At 35.4% G+C, this 13,440-nt stretch overlaps 1 protein-coding gene across 1 annotated transcript in view; it reads right to left on the minus strand.

Annotated features, from left to right (window-relative positions):
• The window catches only part of LOC117164628 (zinc-ribbon metal-binding protein lunapark), a 57,386-nt gene extending 45,987 nt beyond the window's left edge, over positions 1-11,399 (minus strand). The window contains exon 1 of the mRNA XM_076619885.1: positions 11,251-11,399. Within this exon, the coding sequence (XP_076476000.1) occupies positions 11,251-11,298 (48 nt within the window). The 5' untranslated portion in view covers positions 11,299-11,399. The remainder of the gene's footprint in view (positions 1-11,250) is intronic.
• Between the last annotated feature and the right edge of the window lie 2,041 nt (positions 11,400-13,440).

Here is a 13,440-nt window from a genome sequence, read left to right on the forward strand (position 1 = left end):
CTGATTTCCGTTGAGATAATAGGGGTGATTGAGTTTGTATAACACTGTGATTCACAGAATTATAAATTATATATTTCCAACACTTAGATTACACTGATGAGCATAGATAGATAGATAATCACTTATCGCACGAAGATAAGATAGATATGTACGTTAGAGCAGGGCTCTTGTAATTGGATTTAATGTATTAGTGGACATAGCACTATAAGATATTTAGGAGAGGAAATGTATGCTCGACAATACCGAGACCGACTCTCGCGTTATGCTTAGACTGCCCCGATGGGCATTAGCGGTAGACTTAGTAGTTGACTTTTCCAACGATGTAGAAGAAGTGAAGTTGAGTGACGATGCTGTGTCGGAGGAAAGCTAAGGATGGGTGTGTCTAGCGCACGGGACCATCGGATTTGTTGGTGACGATTTTAGTTAGGAGAGTGAGGGAATAGGCTTCGTTGTTAATTGGTTAAACGAAGGGTCTTAACCGCCCTCGAGAGAAAGTGGTTAGTGGGAGGAAAGTTGCAGCATACGTGAGAAAAACTAACTTTCCCTTGTCAAGCCGTGGTAGACAAGAGTTTTTAGAAATTCTTCGGAAATAGACGTTTGTTTGGTTTGAAGGACCTCTACTAGGAAATTCCTGAGATTTATGGAAGATACTTAAGGCTATTGAGGGTACGCCGTACGGAAGAGCGGACATCTGGTGTCCATCTGGCCCGCGGTGTGTGACCTGGGCCAGGCAGAGGGTCGCCCGGCGTAACAATGCTCAAGTATCGGCTTATAATTCAGACTGGTTTGGCCGTCATTATTCGGAGTCTGAATACTAAGCGAAAACAATGGAAATAGTGGAGGGGATATTATTCTTGGAAGTTCCTTATCAGGGTGGCGAGGTGTCAACTGTCCGGAGGATATCTAGAGGTGGTCGCCTAAGGTGACGTCAGGGTAAGAGATTTTGGGGTTACAGCGCCACGGTGATCACCCGAGACCACCAATAAGATAAACGGTCCATTGGGGAAGAATGTTGTCTTACATCATCAATTTATTATTATTTTGCCATTATATGCTTTGGATAATAAAAATACTCCCGTGGCGCCTCGAGTGAAACATGTGATTTCGGCGTGGCAGTCAAAGTATCAAACATGCTTGAGGTACGTGCCAATTGGTCTTTGGCCGATTTTCGTCACCGCGTTATGATCGTTAGCAACGGCTACTAGGAGGCTCACGTAGGAAGAAGGACCACGCTAACAATGCTTAGACTATCCAAGTTACGGTTCGTTTGAGCTTTCATAGGCGGATCTTGTTTGAACTTGAAACATTCCTACAATCTGGTTTACCTTTTCTTCGACCATCTTCTCCAATCCCCAGGTCACCATCAACAATGCAACAGTTCCTAGCAGGGACACAGTCCGATACCTGGGCATGACCCTGGACAGGAGACTAACGTGGAAGACACACATCTCAGATAAAACGAAGCAACTAAAGGACAAACTAAAAAAACTCCATTGGCTCACGGGCCGACGCTCCAAACTAAACATACAGAATAAAATTACCCTCTACAAGACCGTAATAAAACCCGTCTGGACCTACGGAATCCAACTATGGGGAACAGCAAGTAACTCCAACATTGAAATACTCCAACGCTTTCAATCGAAAACGCTAAGATCCCTAATTGACGCACCTTGGTATGTAACCAATGAAACAATACAAAGGTCAAAGAGGAAATAGCAAAATATAGCGACAGATATAGCAAAAGAATCAACAAACACCGAAACCCCCTAATCACTGGACTACTCGATACGACGGACCAGATTCGCAGGCTGAAGAGGCACTACCCGCTAGACCTAAACGTTAGATTCATTTAATTATCCAAATCAAGCATATGCACTTACTTATAATACTTATAAATTATACCTATCTATAATAAGTATTAACTTATTGTAAATAAACAGCCATGTCACTGCGCCACGCCAGAAAAATTACTGAAAATTCTCAACGCGAGAATTGATTGTAATTTCAACAAATAAATAAAAAAAAAAGAAAAAAATCTTCTCCAATGGTATTATGTGACTATGTTCTTGTAAAATGTTAGACTCGTTGTGTGTAAAACGGCTAGAAGTGTTCGAGATAAGAAATTTTGGTAATAGTTTCGGGAGGTTTCAAAGAGAAATATAAAACGCGATTAGCGTGTATCTATTGTATTTGTCAATTTGCTAATGAATATGTAACAGGACAGTTCGTTGTATTTGTTCGTGGAGTTACGGTTTCAGAGGGAAACACGGAGCTCTATTTGTTAATATTCTGGAGCTGGAGCAGATTTCATTGCTACGTCAATATGTTTCACGTGAATATATTGACGTACAAATATTTGATGAACGGTTTTCAAACGTATTCAACCTTTTCAACCATCAATTTTGATAATTAAATATCGTCTAATAACAGTTGCAAGCCTGAACGGTGTTTGTTAATTAATCAAGAAATATTGAAAAAGTTGTGTCAATAATAAAAAGAATATTTTTATATATCTAAAAAATATATAAAAATCGTGTATGCCGGTCGTCGGCCTATTCGAGAAATCGAATTAAAATCAAGTCGTTTACGAGACGAACGCGAATATCAAGGCAATTCATTCGTCACGTGATCGGAATGCCACAATTGCCAGCTACTTTTCCAATAAAATTGTTTGATTGTATTATTCATCTATTTTAATTGGCGCTCTAAATGAGAAACTATTAATGTTCTATGTATTTTAACGTTTATATAGTAAAAATTTCAGATTAATAATTCAGAATTCGCAATTCGATATTCAGTGTTAAAATTTTAGCCAGAGTTATAATTTGATTAGTAATATTGTATTATCTAATTCCTGTATAATGGAAAGTATACTGTTTCTTATGAATCATTATTTCCTTCAATTGTTAACACTCAACAGTTTTGTTCAATGATAAAACGAGAAACTGTTAATGTTCTATGTATTTTAACGTTTATATAGTAAAAATTTCAGATTAATAATTCAGAATTCGCAATTCGATATTCAGTGTTAAAATTTTAGCCGCAGTTATAATTTGATTAGTAATATTGTATTATCTAATTCCTGTATAATGGAAAGTAAACTGCTTCTTATGAATCATTATTTCCTTCAATTGTTAATACCCAACAGTTTTGTTCAATGATAGTAGCAAGAGATAATTTTATTTTTGCATTTAAACATTCAACAAATTTAAATATGATTTATCATCGTAATACATACATCTTCTTAATATTGATCTATTAATCCGTTCTCATTCTCCATTTATCAATAGACATTAAAAGATGAATAATTTTCGAAAGGGTCTCTTAGCAACGATCATTACTTAGCCATTATTTATACTTATCTGTATTCATCCTGTAAAAATACATAAACTGTAGAATTTCTAAAAAATCTGTCAAACAACGATCGTTTAAAACTATTGTTACAATTAACCATGGATCCCCTAGAAATAAATAAAAAGAAGAATTTTGGAAAAATCACTCAACAACAATTGACACAAATGTACTGGGTCGTTAACAAAGAATATTTGCAGAGTCGTTACTCGGGTAAGCCTGTGAAAATTTAATACGAGCCTGCTGCAGGTGTGCGTATCGCGAACGAAGGTTCGTTTAACACGCGCGTGCCAGGTTAACGCGTGCAATCCGTATTACAGCGATTAACCTTGCCGCTTTATCGGGTCGTGTCGTGAAGTGTCGCCGGGGAGAAAATTGAATCGTCGTCGCCACAGCCTTCGACGATCGATAGGCTTTGAAATCGGCGTATGCCGCTTAACGTCGCCGCCCGAAATTGGATCTCTGTTGTCGAACATGCTCCGAGCGAGTTGTTCGCACCACTCTGCTAGGCATATTGCGTTTCGCCAGCGAAAGGAAGCGCTCGCGTGCTTCATCGTTGTTTGCACGGCCGCAGAGGAATGAAATTTTCGAACTATTTGATTCGACGCCTCTGGCCAATCGCGATGCTTCTTTTGTTGTCCTTTCTTTTTTCCCCCTCTCCATCCCCCGTCGTTTTCTTTTCTCTTCCTTGTTATTTTCCATTTCGTGGCGAAAATCTTCGGTGCGACGCTGCACGATTTTTATATGCAAACGCGATTTTTGGATGCCTTCGGAAAAAGTTGAAAGTAGAATTCCTTGACGAGACATATTGTACGGTGATGAATGGGTAACAGATGTTTATGCACTTATGGGTAATTTAAAATGCAAAAATGCACAGAATACAAGATTTCGTAAGATATCCAAAATAAAATACTCGTAATATACTCAATCCACATATTCCACGGTACTTTGAAAACACGGTTCCGATATAACACGGTGCAAAAATTTCGATAGCTCTCCTATACCATAATATTCTTATAACACGATTTCCATACAGCACGACTTAAACTCGGTCATATACAGGGTGGTTGGAAAAAAGAAGTCGAAAATATAGAATAAAAATGTTTCTTTTAATTTTTTTTTTTTCAATTTTTCCATCGAGACAACGATCTACAGTGAGATCCGTTATAACGAGAAGTGAAAAGTGCACGCATACCGAGCGAAAATTCAAAGTCGATTTTCTCGAAAACAAAGCCTCGAACGAAAAATTTTTACTCCATATTTTTGACTTCTTTTTTCGCGTGGAATCACCCCCTTTCCGCTTGTACCACCAGTTACCAACCACCCTGTATATATAACACAAATGTTTCCATCGCGCTGTTTTGGTTTCACTTAACACGGAACGAATTAATTGAATTTACCTACGCAAGGGTAAATATATATTTGATTGTATATTGATCTACATTGATAGATAGGTCAGTTAATAACATTGATGCTAGTACCAACTTGATTGCAGTCAATCGCATGTTATAGTATGTTAAACATGGAGCGTCATGTAACAAATGCGTCCAGATTTGAAATACACGCTGTTATCAATGTTAAAATGGTATTGGAAAATGAAAACTTGAATGCTTTGAACATACAATTCATAAATTAGTTTCTGCTCATAACAAATGTTTGCTGATGCCGGGGAATTATGTTGAAAAGTATTAATTATATACAATTTTATGTTACCAATACTTTCTTTATTCATTTATACTCCCTTTAGTGGTTATGTTCTCTACAGACAAGAGTAACTCACTTATTGATTGACTTAAGTAGCATGTGAAACAAATCATCGTTTACACTCCATTTTTTAAATTGTATTTATAAAAATATGGATTTACGTAAACATCCACAACCTAATGACGAAAATCTATTTTAATCTTAATACGGCTTTGATGATTAAAAATTAATGTTATTAATCTTTAATAACCACATGGTGTGCTCATTAAACTGTTCGATATCCTTGGAAATACACACTTTCTCTATAACAAAATTATCCAGAGAGAGAGAGAGAGGAGGTACATAGACTCTTTTACGATGTTTGTGACGAAGTTACGTAAAGTATTTGTCTTCCTTTTACTCAGACAATTTGCATACAAAGGATACTTTTCGAATATTACGTAAGGAGAGAATTGTTTCTATCGATGAATTGGAAATCCCCATTTCTTTGCAAACACATTAAAACTTGCAAAAGCATCGAGCTTGCAATATTAAAAACTAGTAAAATAATAAAGTATTTTATTTAAAAATTCTCGACAAATTATTGTTTACATAACGTACATTTAGGAAGAATTCATTTCATTATTTTATAGCTTGTGACATGTGACGAATAATTAGAACATTTTTATTATGTGTATCAATCTATAATGTAATTTTTATCATAATAATGACTTAATATATTTTCATCCTATCGAATAATTGGAAAATCTTCATTAACATATTAGAAGTATGAAGCTTGTAATATTAAAAAATAAATAATAAAATGTAATCCTTTATTTGCAAATTGTCGACAAATTATCGTTCATATAACGACTCTATATATATTTTTATTGCATTGAATGATACATGACAAAAAATTGAAAAATTTCCAAATTGACGATATTAAAATTCAACAAAGTAAAATTTTATACACTAAAGTCTCTTATAATATGGTATTCCGAATACACGGTTTCGACATAACACGATGCAAGAATTGCGACATATACAGTCCTCCTATAACACGATATTTTTATAACACAGCTTCCATATAACACGATTTAATAAAGTTGGACAACCTCCATATAGCACGAATGTTTCCATAACACTGTTTTGATTTCGCTTAACACGGTTTCGATACAACGCGGGACGAATTAAGCGTGTTATAGGAGTGTTGACTGTATAATAAAATAAAATTCTATTGACTTTTATTCCCAAAATTCTCCATAAACTGTCGTACACAGAACGTCCATTAATTTACGCAATTTTCATAATGTGTACTGCCAAAATAACGACTCAATATATCTCCACCCCATCGAATGATACATGGCGTGGATAAAGTAGCTCTTTTGCCCGTAAGTCATTCCGCTTTCATTCCAATATCGTGTAGCGTAAAACCGCTCGGATGTCTAGTCCCGAATATTCCACGCACGTACGTTATAACATCCGGTCGATTCTCGCAAAATGTACGCTTCTCGGCGTTTACCTTGGTTCCAATGACAGTATCCGCGAATGAACGTTTAACAAGATTCGAGTTGATATCACACTGTGACTCCACAATACACGAAATAACTTATTCTATCAAGATTACACTGTCTTTGTATGGAATCAGGAACGAAAAATTGTTTTATTAATGCGGTCTGAATAATGCATCGCGTTCTGATCGAGTTCTTCGATCCCTCTGAATATACCGTACTCGGATATAGAATATATCGCAGTGTTACAGCATACAATGATCACGAAATCGGATGGAATTTCGAACGAAAGGACGAATAAAAGTTTCATTTCTCAAGTCTTTTTTCTCGTTAAATTTTGTAGATTTTGTTTATTTCAAGGTTTTCTTCAAAGAATTCGAAGTATTTCAGTCATTATTAGCAAACTCGCGAAGTATAATCGAATAAATGGGATGTATATACTTCTTATTCACGGTAGTTTCACTTACAAGCTGATGGAAGCGAGATGATGGAAGAGTTTGGAAGAACGCGCTATGTAGCTATGAAGGCGTATCGTGTGCATATCGACAGGATGATCCAAGAATTCTCAGTAGCGTGTGTTGCTCGATCTGAACAGCCTGGGAAGGATCCACGTTGACGGGTCGCGCGTAAATCCTGCCCGTTATCGAACTACTCAAATATTTCTGCGGAGAAATCCTCCAGCCTCTTGTGGTGCAAAGATTTATCAGCAGCATCGAATCACAGATCAGAGTTGTCGGTTGAAAGGAGCGTCGATATGCTGTCAGATAGAGCTGGAATTGCTCGGATCTCGATACACACGAGCCTTGGAATGCATCGAATCTTTTGTCGATGTTATAAATATTTCTTAGATAGCTGATATGCATAATGCATCTCAAAATGTACCTTTGATGTTTACTGTTTATGAAAAGCGTGTTATTGATTCATTAAAGTTTGCATATTTATTGTCATAAATATTAAATCATGATATTAGATATTACATTATTTCAATCAACACGTAAGATTAACGATTTAGCTTTTCTACAGAACGTTATTAATCGATTATATATCGAATAAAACTATTCCAGAATTTAACTGATATTGTGACATTTCATATATTTTAAAATTATTAAATATTCACACTGACTAGTCAGTGTACAATAGTCACTCATAGAAATCTTCATACATATTATAGAAACGCCATTTTTATTCAAATAAAATGCTACAGAATGTTACTTTATATCCAATGTAATTTATAATTAATTTATACCTGTCGGGTTATCATTAGGATTTAAGGCGCGTAATGATTCTTCGTTTGAATTAGCCACTGTTTTACGAAACAGAGAATATATTTACGCGAATATACAAGATTTTACAAAATATTATGAATATTGAGTTTAATGAATAATAAGGTTAACAAACGATAAGTTTAACTAATGATTAGATTAAAAAATAATAAGTTTAACGAACAATAAGAGGAACGAATAATATGTCTTACGAATAATAAATTTAACGAATAATGAGATTAACGATTGATAGGTTTTACGAATAATGAATTTAATTAACGCTATTAACAATGATCCTGGGCTCAAACGAATCCACGGTCAACGGGATAACTCTTTTCTATGCGTAGAATAATTTTAAACACAAAAATACGATTGCTGAGACACTCGGTAAATTGCTCGATGTATCACTTTCCAAGGCGATCACACGAATGAATATCTGATGAAAATCTTTTTCGCTATACGACTGCATTTGTTTGTTATATGCTCGCTGGAAACATCGAGAAGGTTCCAATCGTTGTTGCTAGGCAATTTCTGTCAAAAGTTTGTTGTATACTGTTTGGAAACATCGAGAAAGATCCAAACGCCGTTACTAGGCAGTTTCTGTCTGAAGATTGATTCCTAATACAACGTGTGTACTCTAAAGTACAATTCTATGTGATTTCTAGGGAGAACAATACAACCGATCCACACCTTCGTCAGGCAAAACGTTTATCCCGTGACCGTGGCTACGTTCGGCGACCAGTTGTCACCTCGAACCCACTTTCGCTTTCACAAATATCAAACAATTACAAATGACAATTGCTTAATTACAGTTATGATAAAATCTAGGCTAAAGCATTAGAAGGCTTCCTCAAAATTGCAAAGGGAAGGCTCCGGTTTTCCTTTCATCTCCGACATACCTAATGTATCCTATTCTAAGTTACCGAAAACTGTTTGCTTATTATTTTATGTATATTACAAAATAAATGCGTTATTGCATGATGTTAAATATACTTTATTTAAATAAACATGATCTTCTTATAAAGTGTAAAAAGATTGTTACGTACATACAATTTTAGCAAAGTTATTGACTATAGATTATAAATTGCGAGTAAAAATATCCATATCATAATTAATTTAATATTTGTAATACTTATATACAAATTACTATTTTTAGTGACTGTATTCATTTATTAAACAAATAGTGTGCGCATGAATGAAGTAGTAATTTATTGAATTAATAATTTATGTAACGAGTCTGAATGAAATTATCCTTATTATAGAATGAAACGAGAAAATATTTATGTCGGCATACAGGTTTCGTGAAATAAATTGCATCACCAAAGAATTCCCAGGATGAAGATTTACGTCTGGATGCGTTGTTACACGTGAAATGATCGAAACGTTGGTGTAACTTTGCTGTCAATTGCATTAGCGTTTTCTTGCGTTAAGGCAATCTGTCCCCATGTGATTTCTCATGAAATTGCTTCTTGACGATTGAAAATCACTTGTATCTTATTTGTGGTGGATTTGTTAAATAGTAAATTTTGACAGTTAATTACTGGCAATAAATATCTCATAGTTTCTATATACACTTTCAAATTGATTTCAAATTTTATCAATATAATAATCTTATCTTATTACAGTTTTAATGAAATTTCAAAAAGTTTGTTGAGAGCACCTGCACGTTTTCATTAATTTCAGGAACTAACAATCTAAAACTCGTTACTTCGAAGAGATTGAGTTCTAGTTTTACAACATGTAGAAGAAACACCAAAGTTTTATTCTTCAGTAGATTTTCATCGCAGGAGAAAGTGTTATCGATCCCCATTCTTTTCCACTCTTTATAGATCAGCGGTGTTCATTACGCGTGAAAAATCCAGACGAGGTAAAAAAGCTCGCCCTATGAATCGCCATAGTTTCTAGACGATTGCCACGAACGAACCGATCTCCAAAAACTCGCACAGATCTCATGAACGCCCGACCGTACGAACGTTGCATTTGATTGCATTCAATTTCCCAGTAAGTTCGCCTCTTTTTCCGCTCGATGACGAGGCTGAGTAAAATGCTCGCAAACGCGTCGCCTTCATTTTCCACCTGATTCCCTTTGCTCCTTTATTTCCCTCGTTTTTTCCTTTTCTGCTATTCAGAATTGTTCGAAAGTGATTGCCAGTCGTTTTTTAATTCCAAATCGTCGTCGAATCAGATTCGTCTATGGAGATCGCACGAGATTTTGCAACTTCTCGCGATATTTCGCACAATCGATGGCTGGAATTGCAGTGTACCAGCGAGAAGCACTTGGGAAACACGAAACGCAGCCGGCGACAACGATATGACGCGCGTTTATGACGTCCACTGGTAACATGTGGCACTGTTTGACTGATGTCCACAAATCACTATTTCGGTGCATCAGATACACGTGCTTGGTGCCGCGGCGAAATAGCCGGCGATTAGGAATAGCCGATCGTTGCCCGATCCAATATGATTTTCCTCCATTTGCACGGAGATCGTTCGACGATTGGCAGCGATCGAGATTCCAGCCCTCCATTCATTCTTCGCGATATCATCTCTAATGGTATTGTGTTATGTACAAGAAATGTGAAATCAGATTTATCTTTTTAAATGGAATGATCCGTAAGCGAAATATGGATTTCTTTTAGATGTGATTTTTGGAGAAATTTAAATTTTATATTGTTTTTCTGGATTATTTCTTTTATAATACTATATTAACTCTGAATCGTTGAGGTAGGATTTTAAAGAACTCGTGAATTTTCTAAACAAATAAAAATTGGTAGTCACCGGCTTTCTATTACGGTTCAGTCATTATGTAATCATTTTTACATATATTTTCTTTCTTATATTTTAAGAATTAGCTCTTGGATATTTATATTTTCTTGCTCATTTCCTAGTGTAAAAATACTAAAATTATTCAGTATTGACTAGAACTTGTTTAAGGAAAATTTTCTATTAATAGAATGAATTTTTAACTTTACATTTCGGATCACGTATGTAGATACCGATACGTATAATACCATGATATGTAGTATATATATCGTTAAATTAGCTCGTTTAAATGGAGCATAAAAAGATACAATATATGTACCTGTGTATTTGTCAGAGACATTGCATCATTTTAGTATGAAAGAGAATTCAATAATTTTTCTTCAGATCGTATGATATTTCGGAAAAATTCTAACTGACTGTATGCTTGAATGAACGCGGTCGATTGAATGTTCCCAGGATCATAATAATTTTACCGTCACAGGCAGACGCGGCATGTTAAGTTAGACGTTTCCAGTATTTTATGTAAATATGTGATATAATACCGCGACACTACCACGCTTCATTTTAGTCAGTTTAGTATATTTCTCCACTCTTTCATATAATAAAATCTAACTCCGGTTTAGTTTGCAACGAAACAAGAATTTTCTATATTTTATTATTTATTTATACTTAGTCCATACCTTTCGGCTTTGGACGACTTTCGGTTTACATCTCTTATATAATTCCATTATATCACTTATATATCTCTTACACTAGCTCTTCTATAACTATATATAACTGCTTATACTTAACTATTGCACCTTACTTGATCTATCTCTATGTACTAACTTATAACTAACACTTATAACTAAGTGCTCTTTCCGTCTTTGGCTTTTATTTCCTTGCTGTGTTCCCTTCCCATCGTTCCTCCCCCTCTTCTGCTACTCTTCTCTTCTGTATTATCGCTTTCAATTCTGCCAGACCTTCTCCAGTCTCATTTAGTGTTTCTACCACGTTCCTTGCTCCTCCTGTTATCTCACATTCCTCTGATATGTGTCTCAAGTCCTCCTCTCCTTTTTTGCATAATCTGCATCCTCTTTCTCAAGAATTTTCTATATCTTTCTCTTCGATAAATATAGATATTTTTATAAATGTATTTGAAGTATTTTGATGTATTTTGAGTCGAAATTGAGTGATACTGAGAATGCCAGTTCAGCATCGAGTACTTTCTTCATATTTTTTACATCGCCAAATTATATTAAATATTACAATAAATTATATCAAAGAATATTAAAGAATTTTAATATATTTATGTAAACTCCCTAAGAGTTTAAACGCGGCTAAACAAAGGGACTTTCTCTGCTTAACGGAGAGTGTGGCCTTATTTGTTGTTACGGACAACCGATTTGCCAAACAGTCATTTCACAGACAGACGGTTAGAGAAGAAGAAGGATTTCGAGCGTTAGAAATAGACACGATCATAAGAAAGAAATTATTATTTAAAGTATTGAAGATTGACAGAGGAAGAGTGGTAGTTTAGGACGTGGAAAATCGGTTCTCGATTTTCAGGTAGACCTTATTTTCAGAATCGATCCCTGAATTATCCTAGTATTGAACTTTATATTTATTTAGAATTTTATATCAGTATATAAAAATGTTGTTACAATTTCATCTATTCGGCGTTCTTGAAATCGCGCAATAAAATTTTTACAAATGCTATGAGTACAACGTAAAAAAAGTAAATACTGTGAAGCGTAACTCGAGTGCAATAGGTTCTGATGCATCAGCGAGATTCATTTCGGTGGTATCATAAGAATTTCAAATGGCAGGGAGTTGTTCCAACCGCGTACTCGTAAACACTCCCCATGGATTCCGAAGCTCTTGCAATAGGATTAAGTTACACAGCGAGGCTCACATTGTTCGAAATAACGCGCGAGGTTAATTGCGATTCGCGTAACCACTAGGCAAGATTGTAAGACACGATACCCGTAATAATTATACTCCTCGTTATATCTCTCGTCCGTAATTGAATTTGCGATAACATCGTCGATGCAGGATCATTCTTCTCGAACCGACATTCGAATCGACTTTACTCTTGCGATCGTACTATATCTCTTACACCTAAGCCTTTTATCTAACCTCCGATTTTTTCTTCGTTCCACGATGCATTAAATATATGTCGGGTTAACATTAGAATTTAAGGCGCGTAACGATTCTTCGTTTGAATTAGCCATCGTTTTACGAAACAGAGATTATATTTACGCGAATATACAAGATTTTACAAAATATTATGAATATTGAGTTTAATGAATAATAAGATTAACAAACGATAAGTTTAACTAATGATTAGATTAAAGAATAATAAGTTTAACGAATAATAAGAGTAACGAATAATATGTCTTACGAATAATAAATTTAACGAATAATGAGATTAACGATTAATAGGTTTTACGAATAATGAATTTAATTAGCGCTATTAACAATGATCCTGGGCTCAAACGAATCCACGGTCAACGGGATAACTCTTTTCTATGCGTAGAATAATTTTAAACACAAAAATACGATTGCTGAGACACTCGGTAAACTGCTCGATGTATCACTTTCCAAGGCGATCACACGAATGAATACCTGATGAAAATCTTTTTCGCTATACAACTGCATTTGTTTGTTATATGCTCGCTGGAGGCATCGAGAAGGTTCCAATCGCCGTTGCTAGGCAGTTTCTGTCAAGAGTTTGTTGTATACTCTTTGGAAGCATCGAGAAAGATCCAAACGCCGTTGCTAGGCAGTTTCTGTCTGGAGTTTGATTCCTAATACAACGTGTGTCCCATTATATCGACATCTCCAAAGTACAATTCTATGTGATTTCTAGGGAGAACGATACAACCGAT

Source organism: Bombus vancouverensis, chromosome 7, assembly GCF_051014615.1.
Source record: "Bombus vancouverensis nearcticus chromosome 7, iyBomVanc1_principal, whole genome shotgun sequence".
In the NCBI taxonomy this organism is placed as follows: Eukaryota; Metazoa; Arthropoda; class Insecta; order Hymenoptera; family Apidae; genus Bombus; species Bombus vancouverensis.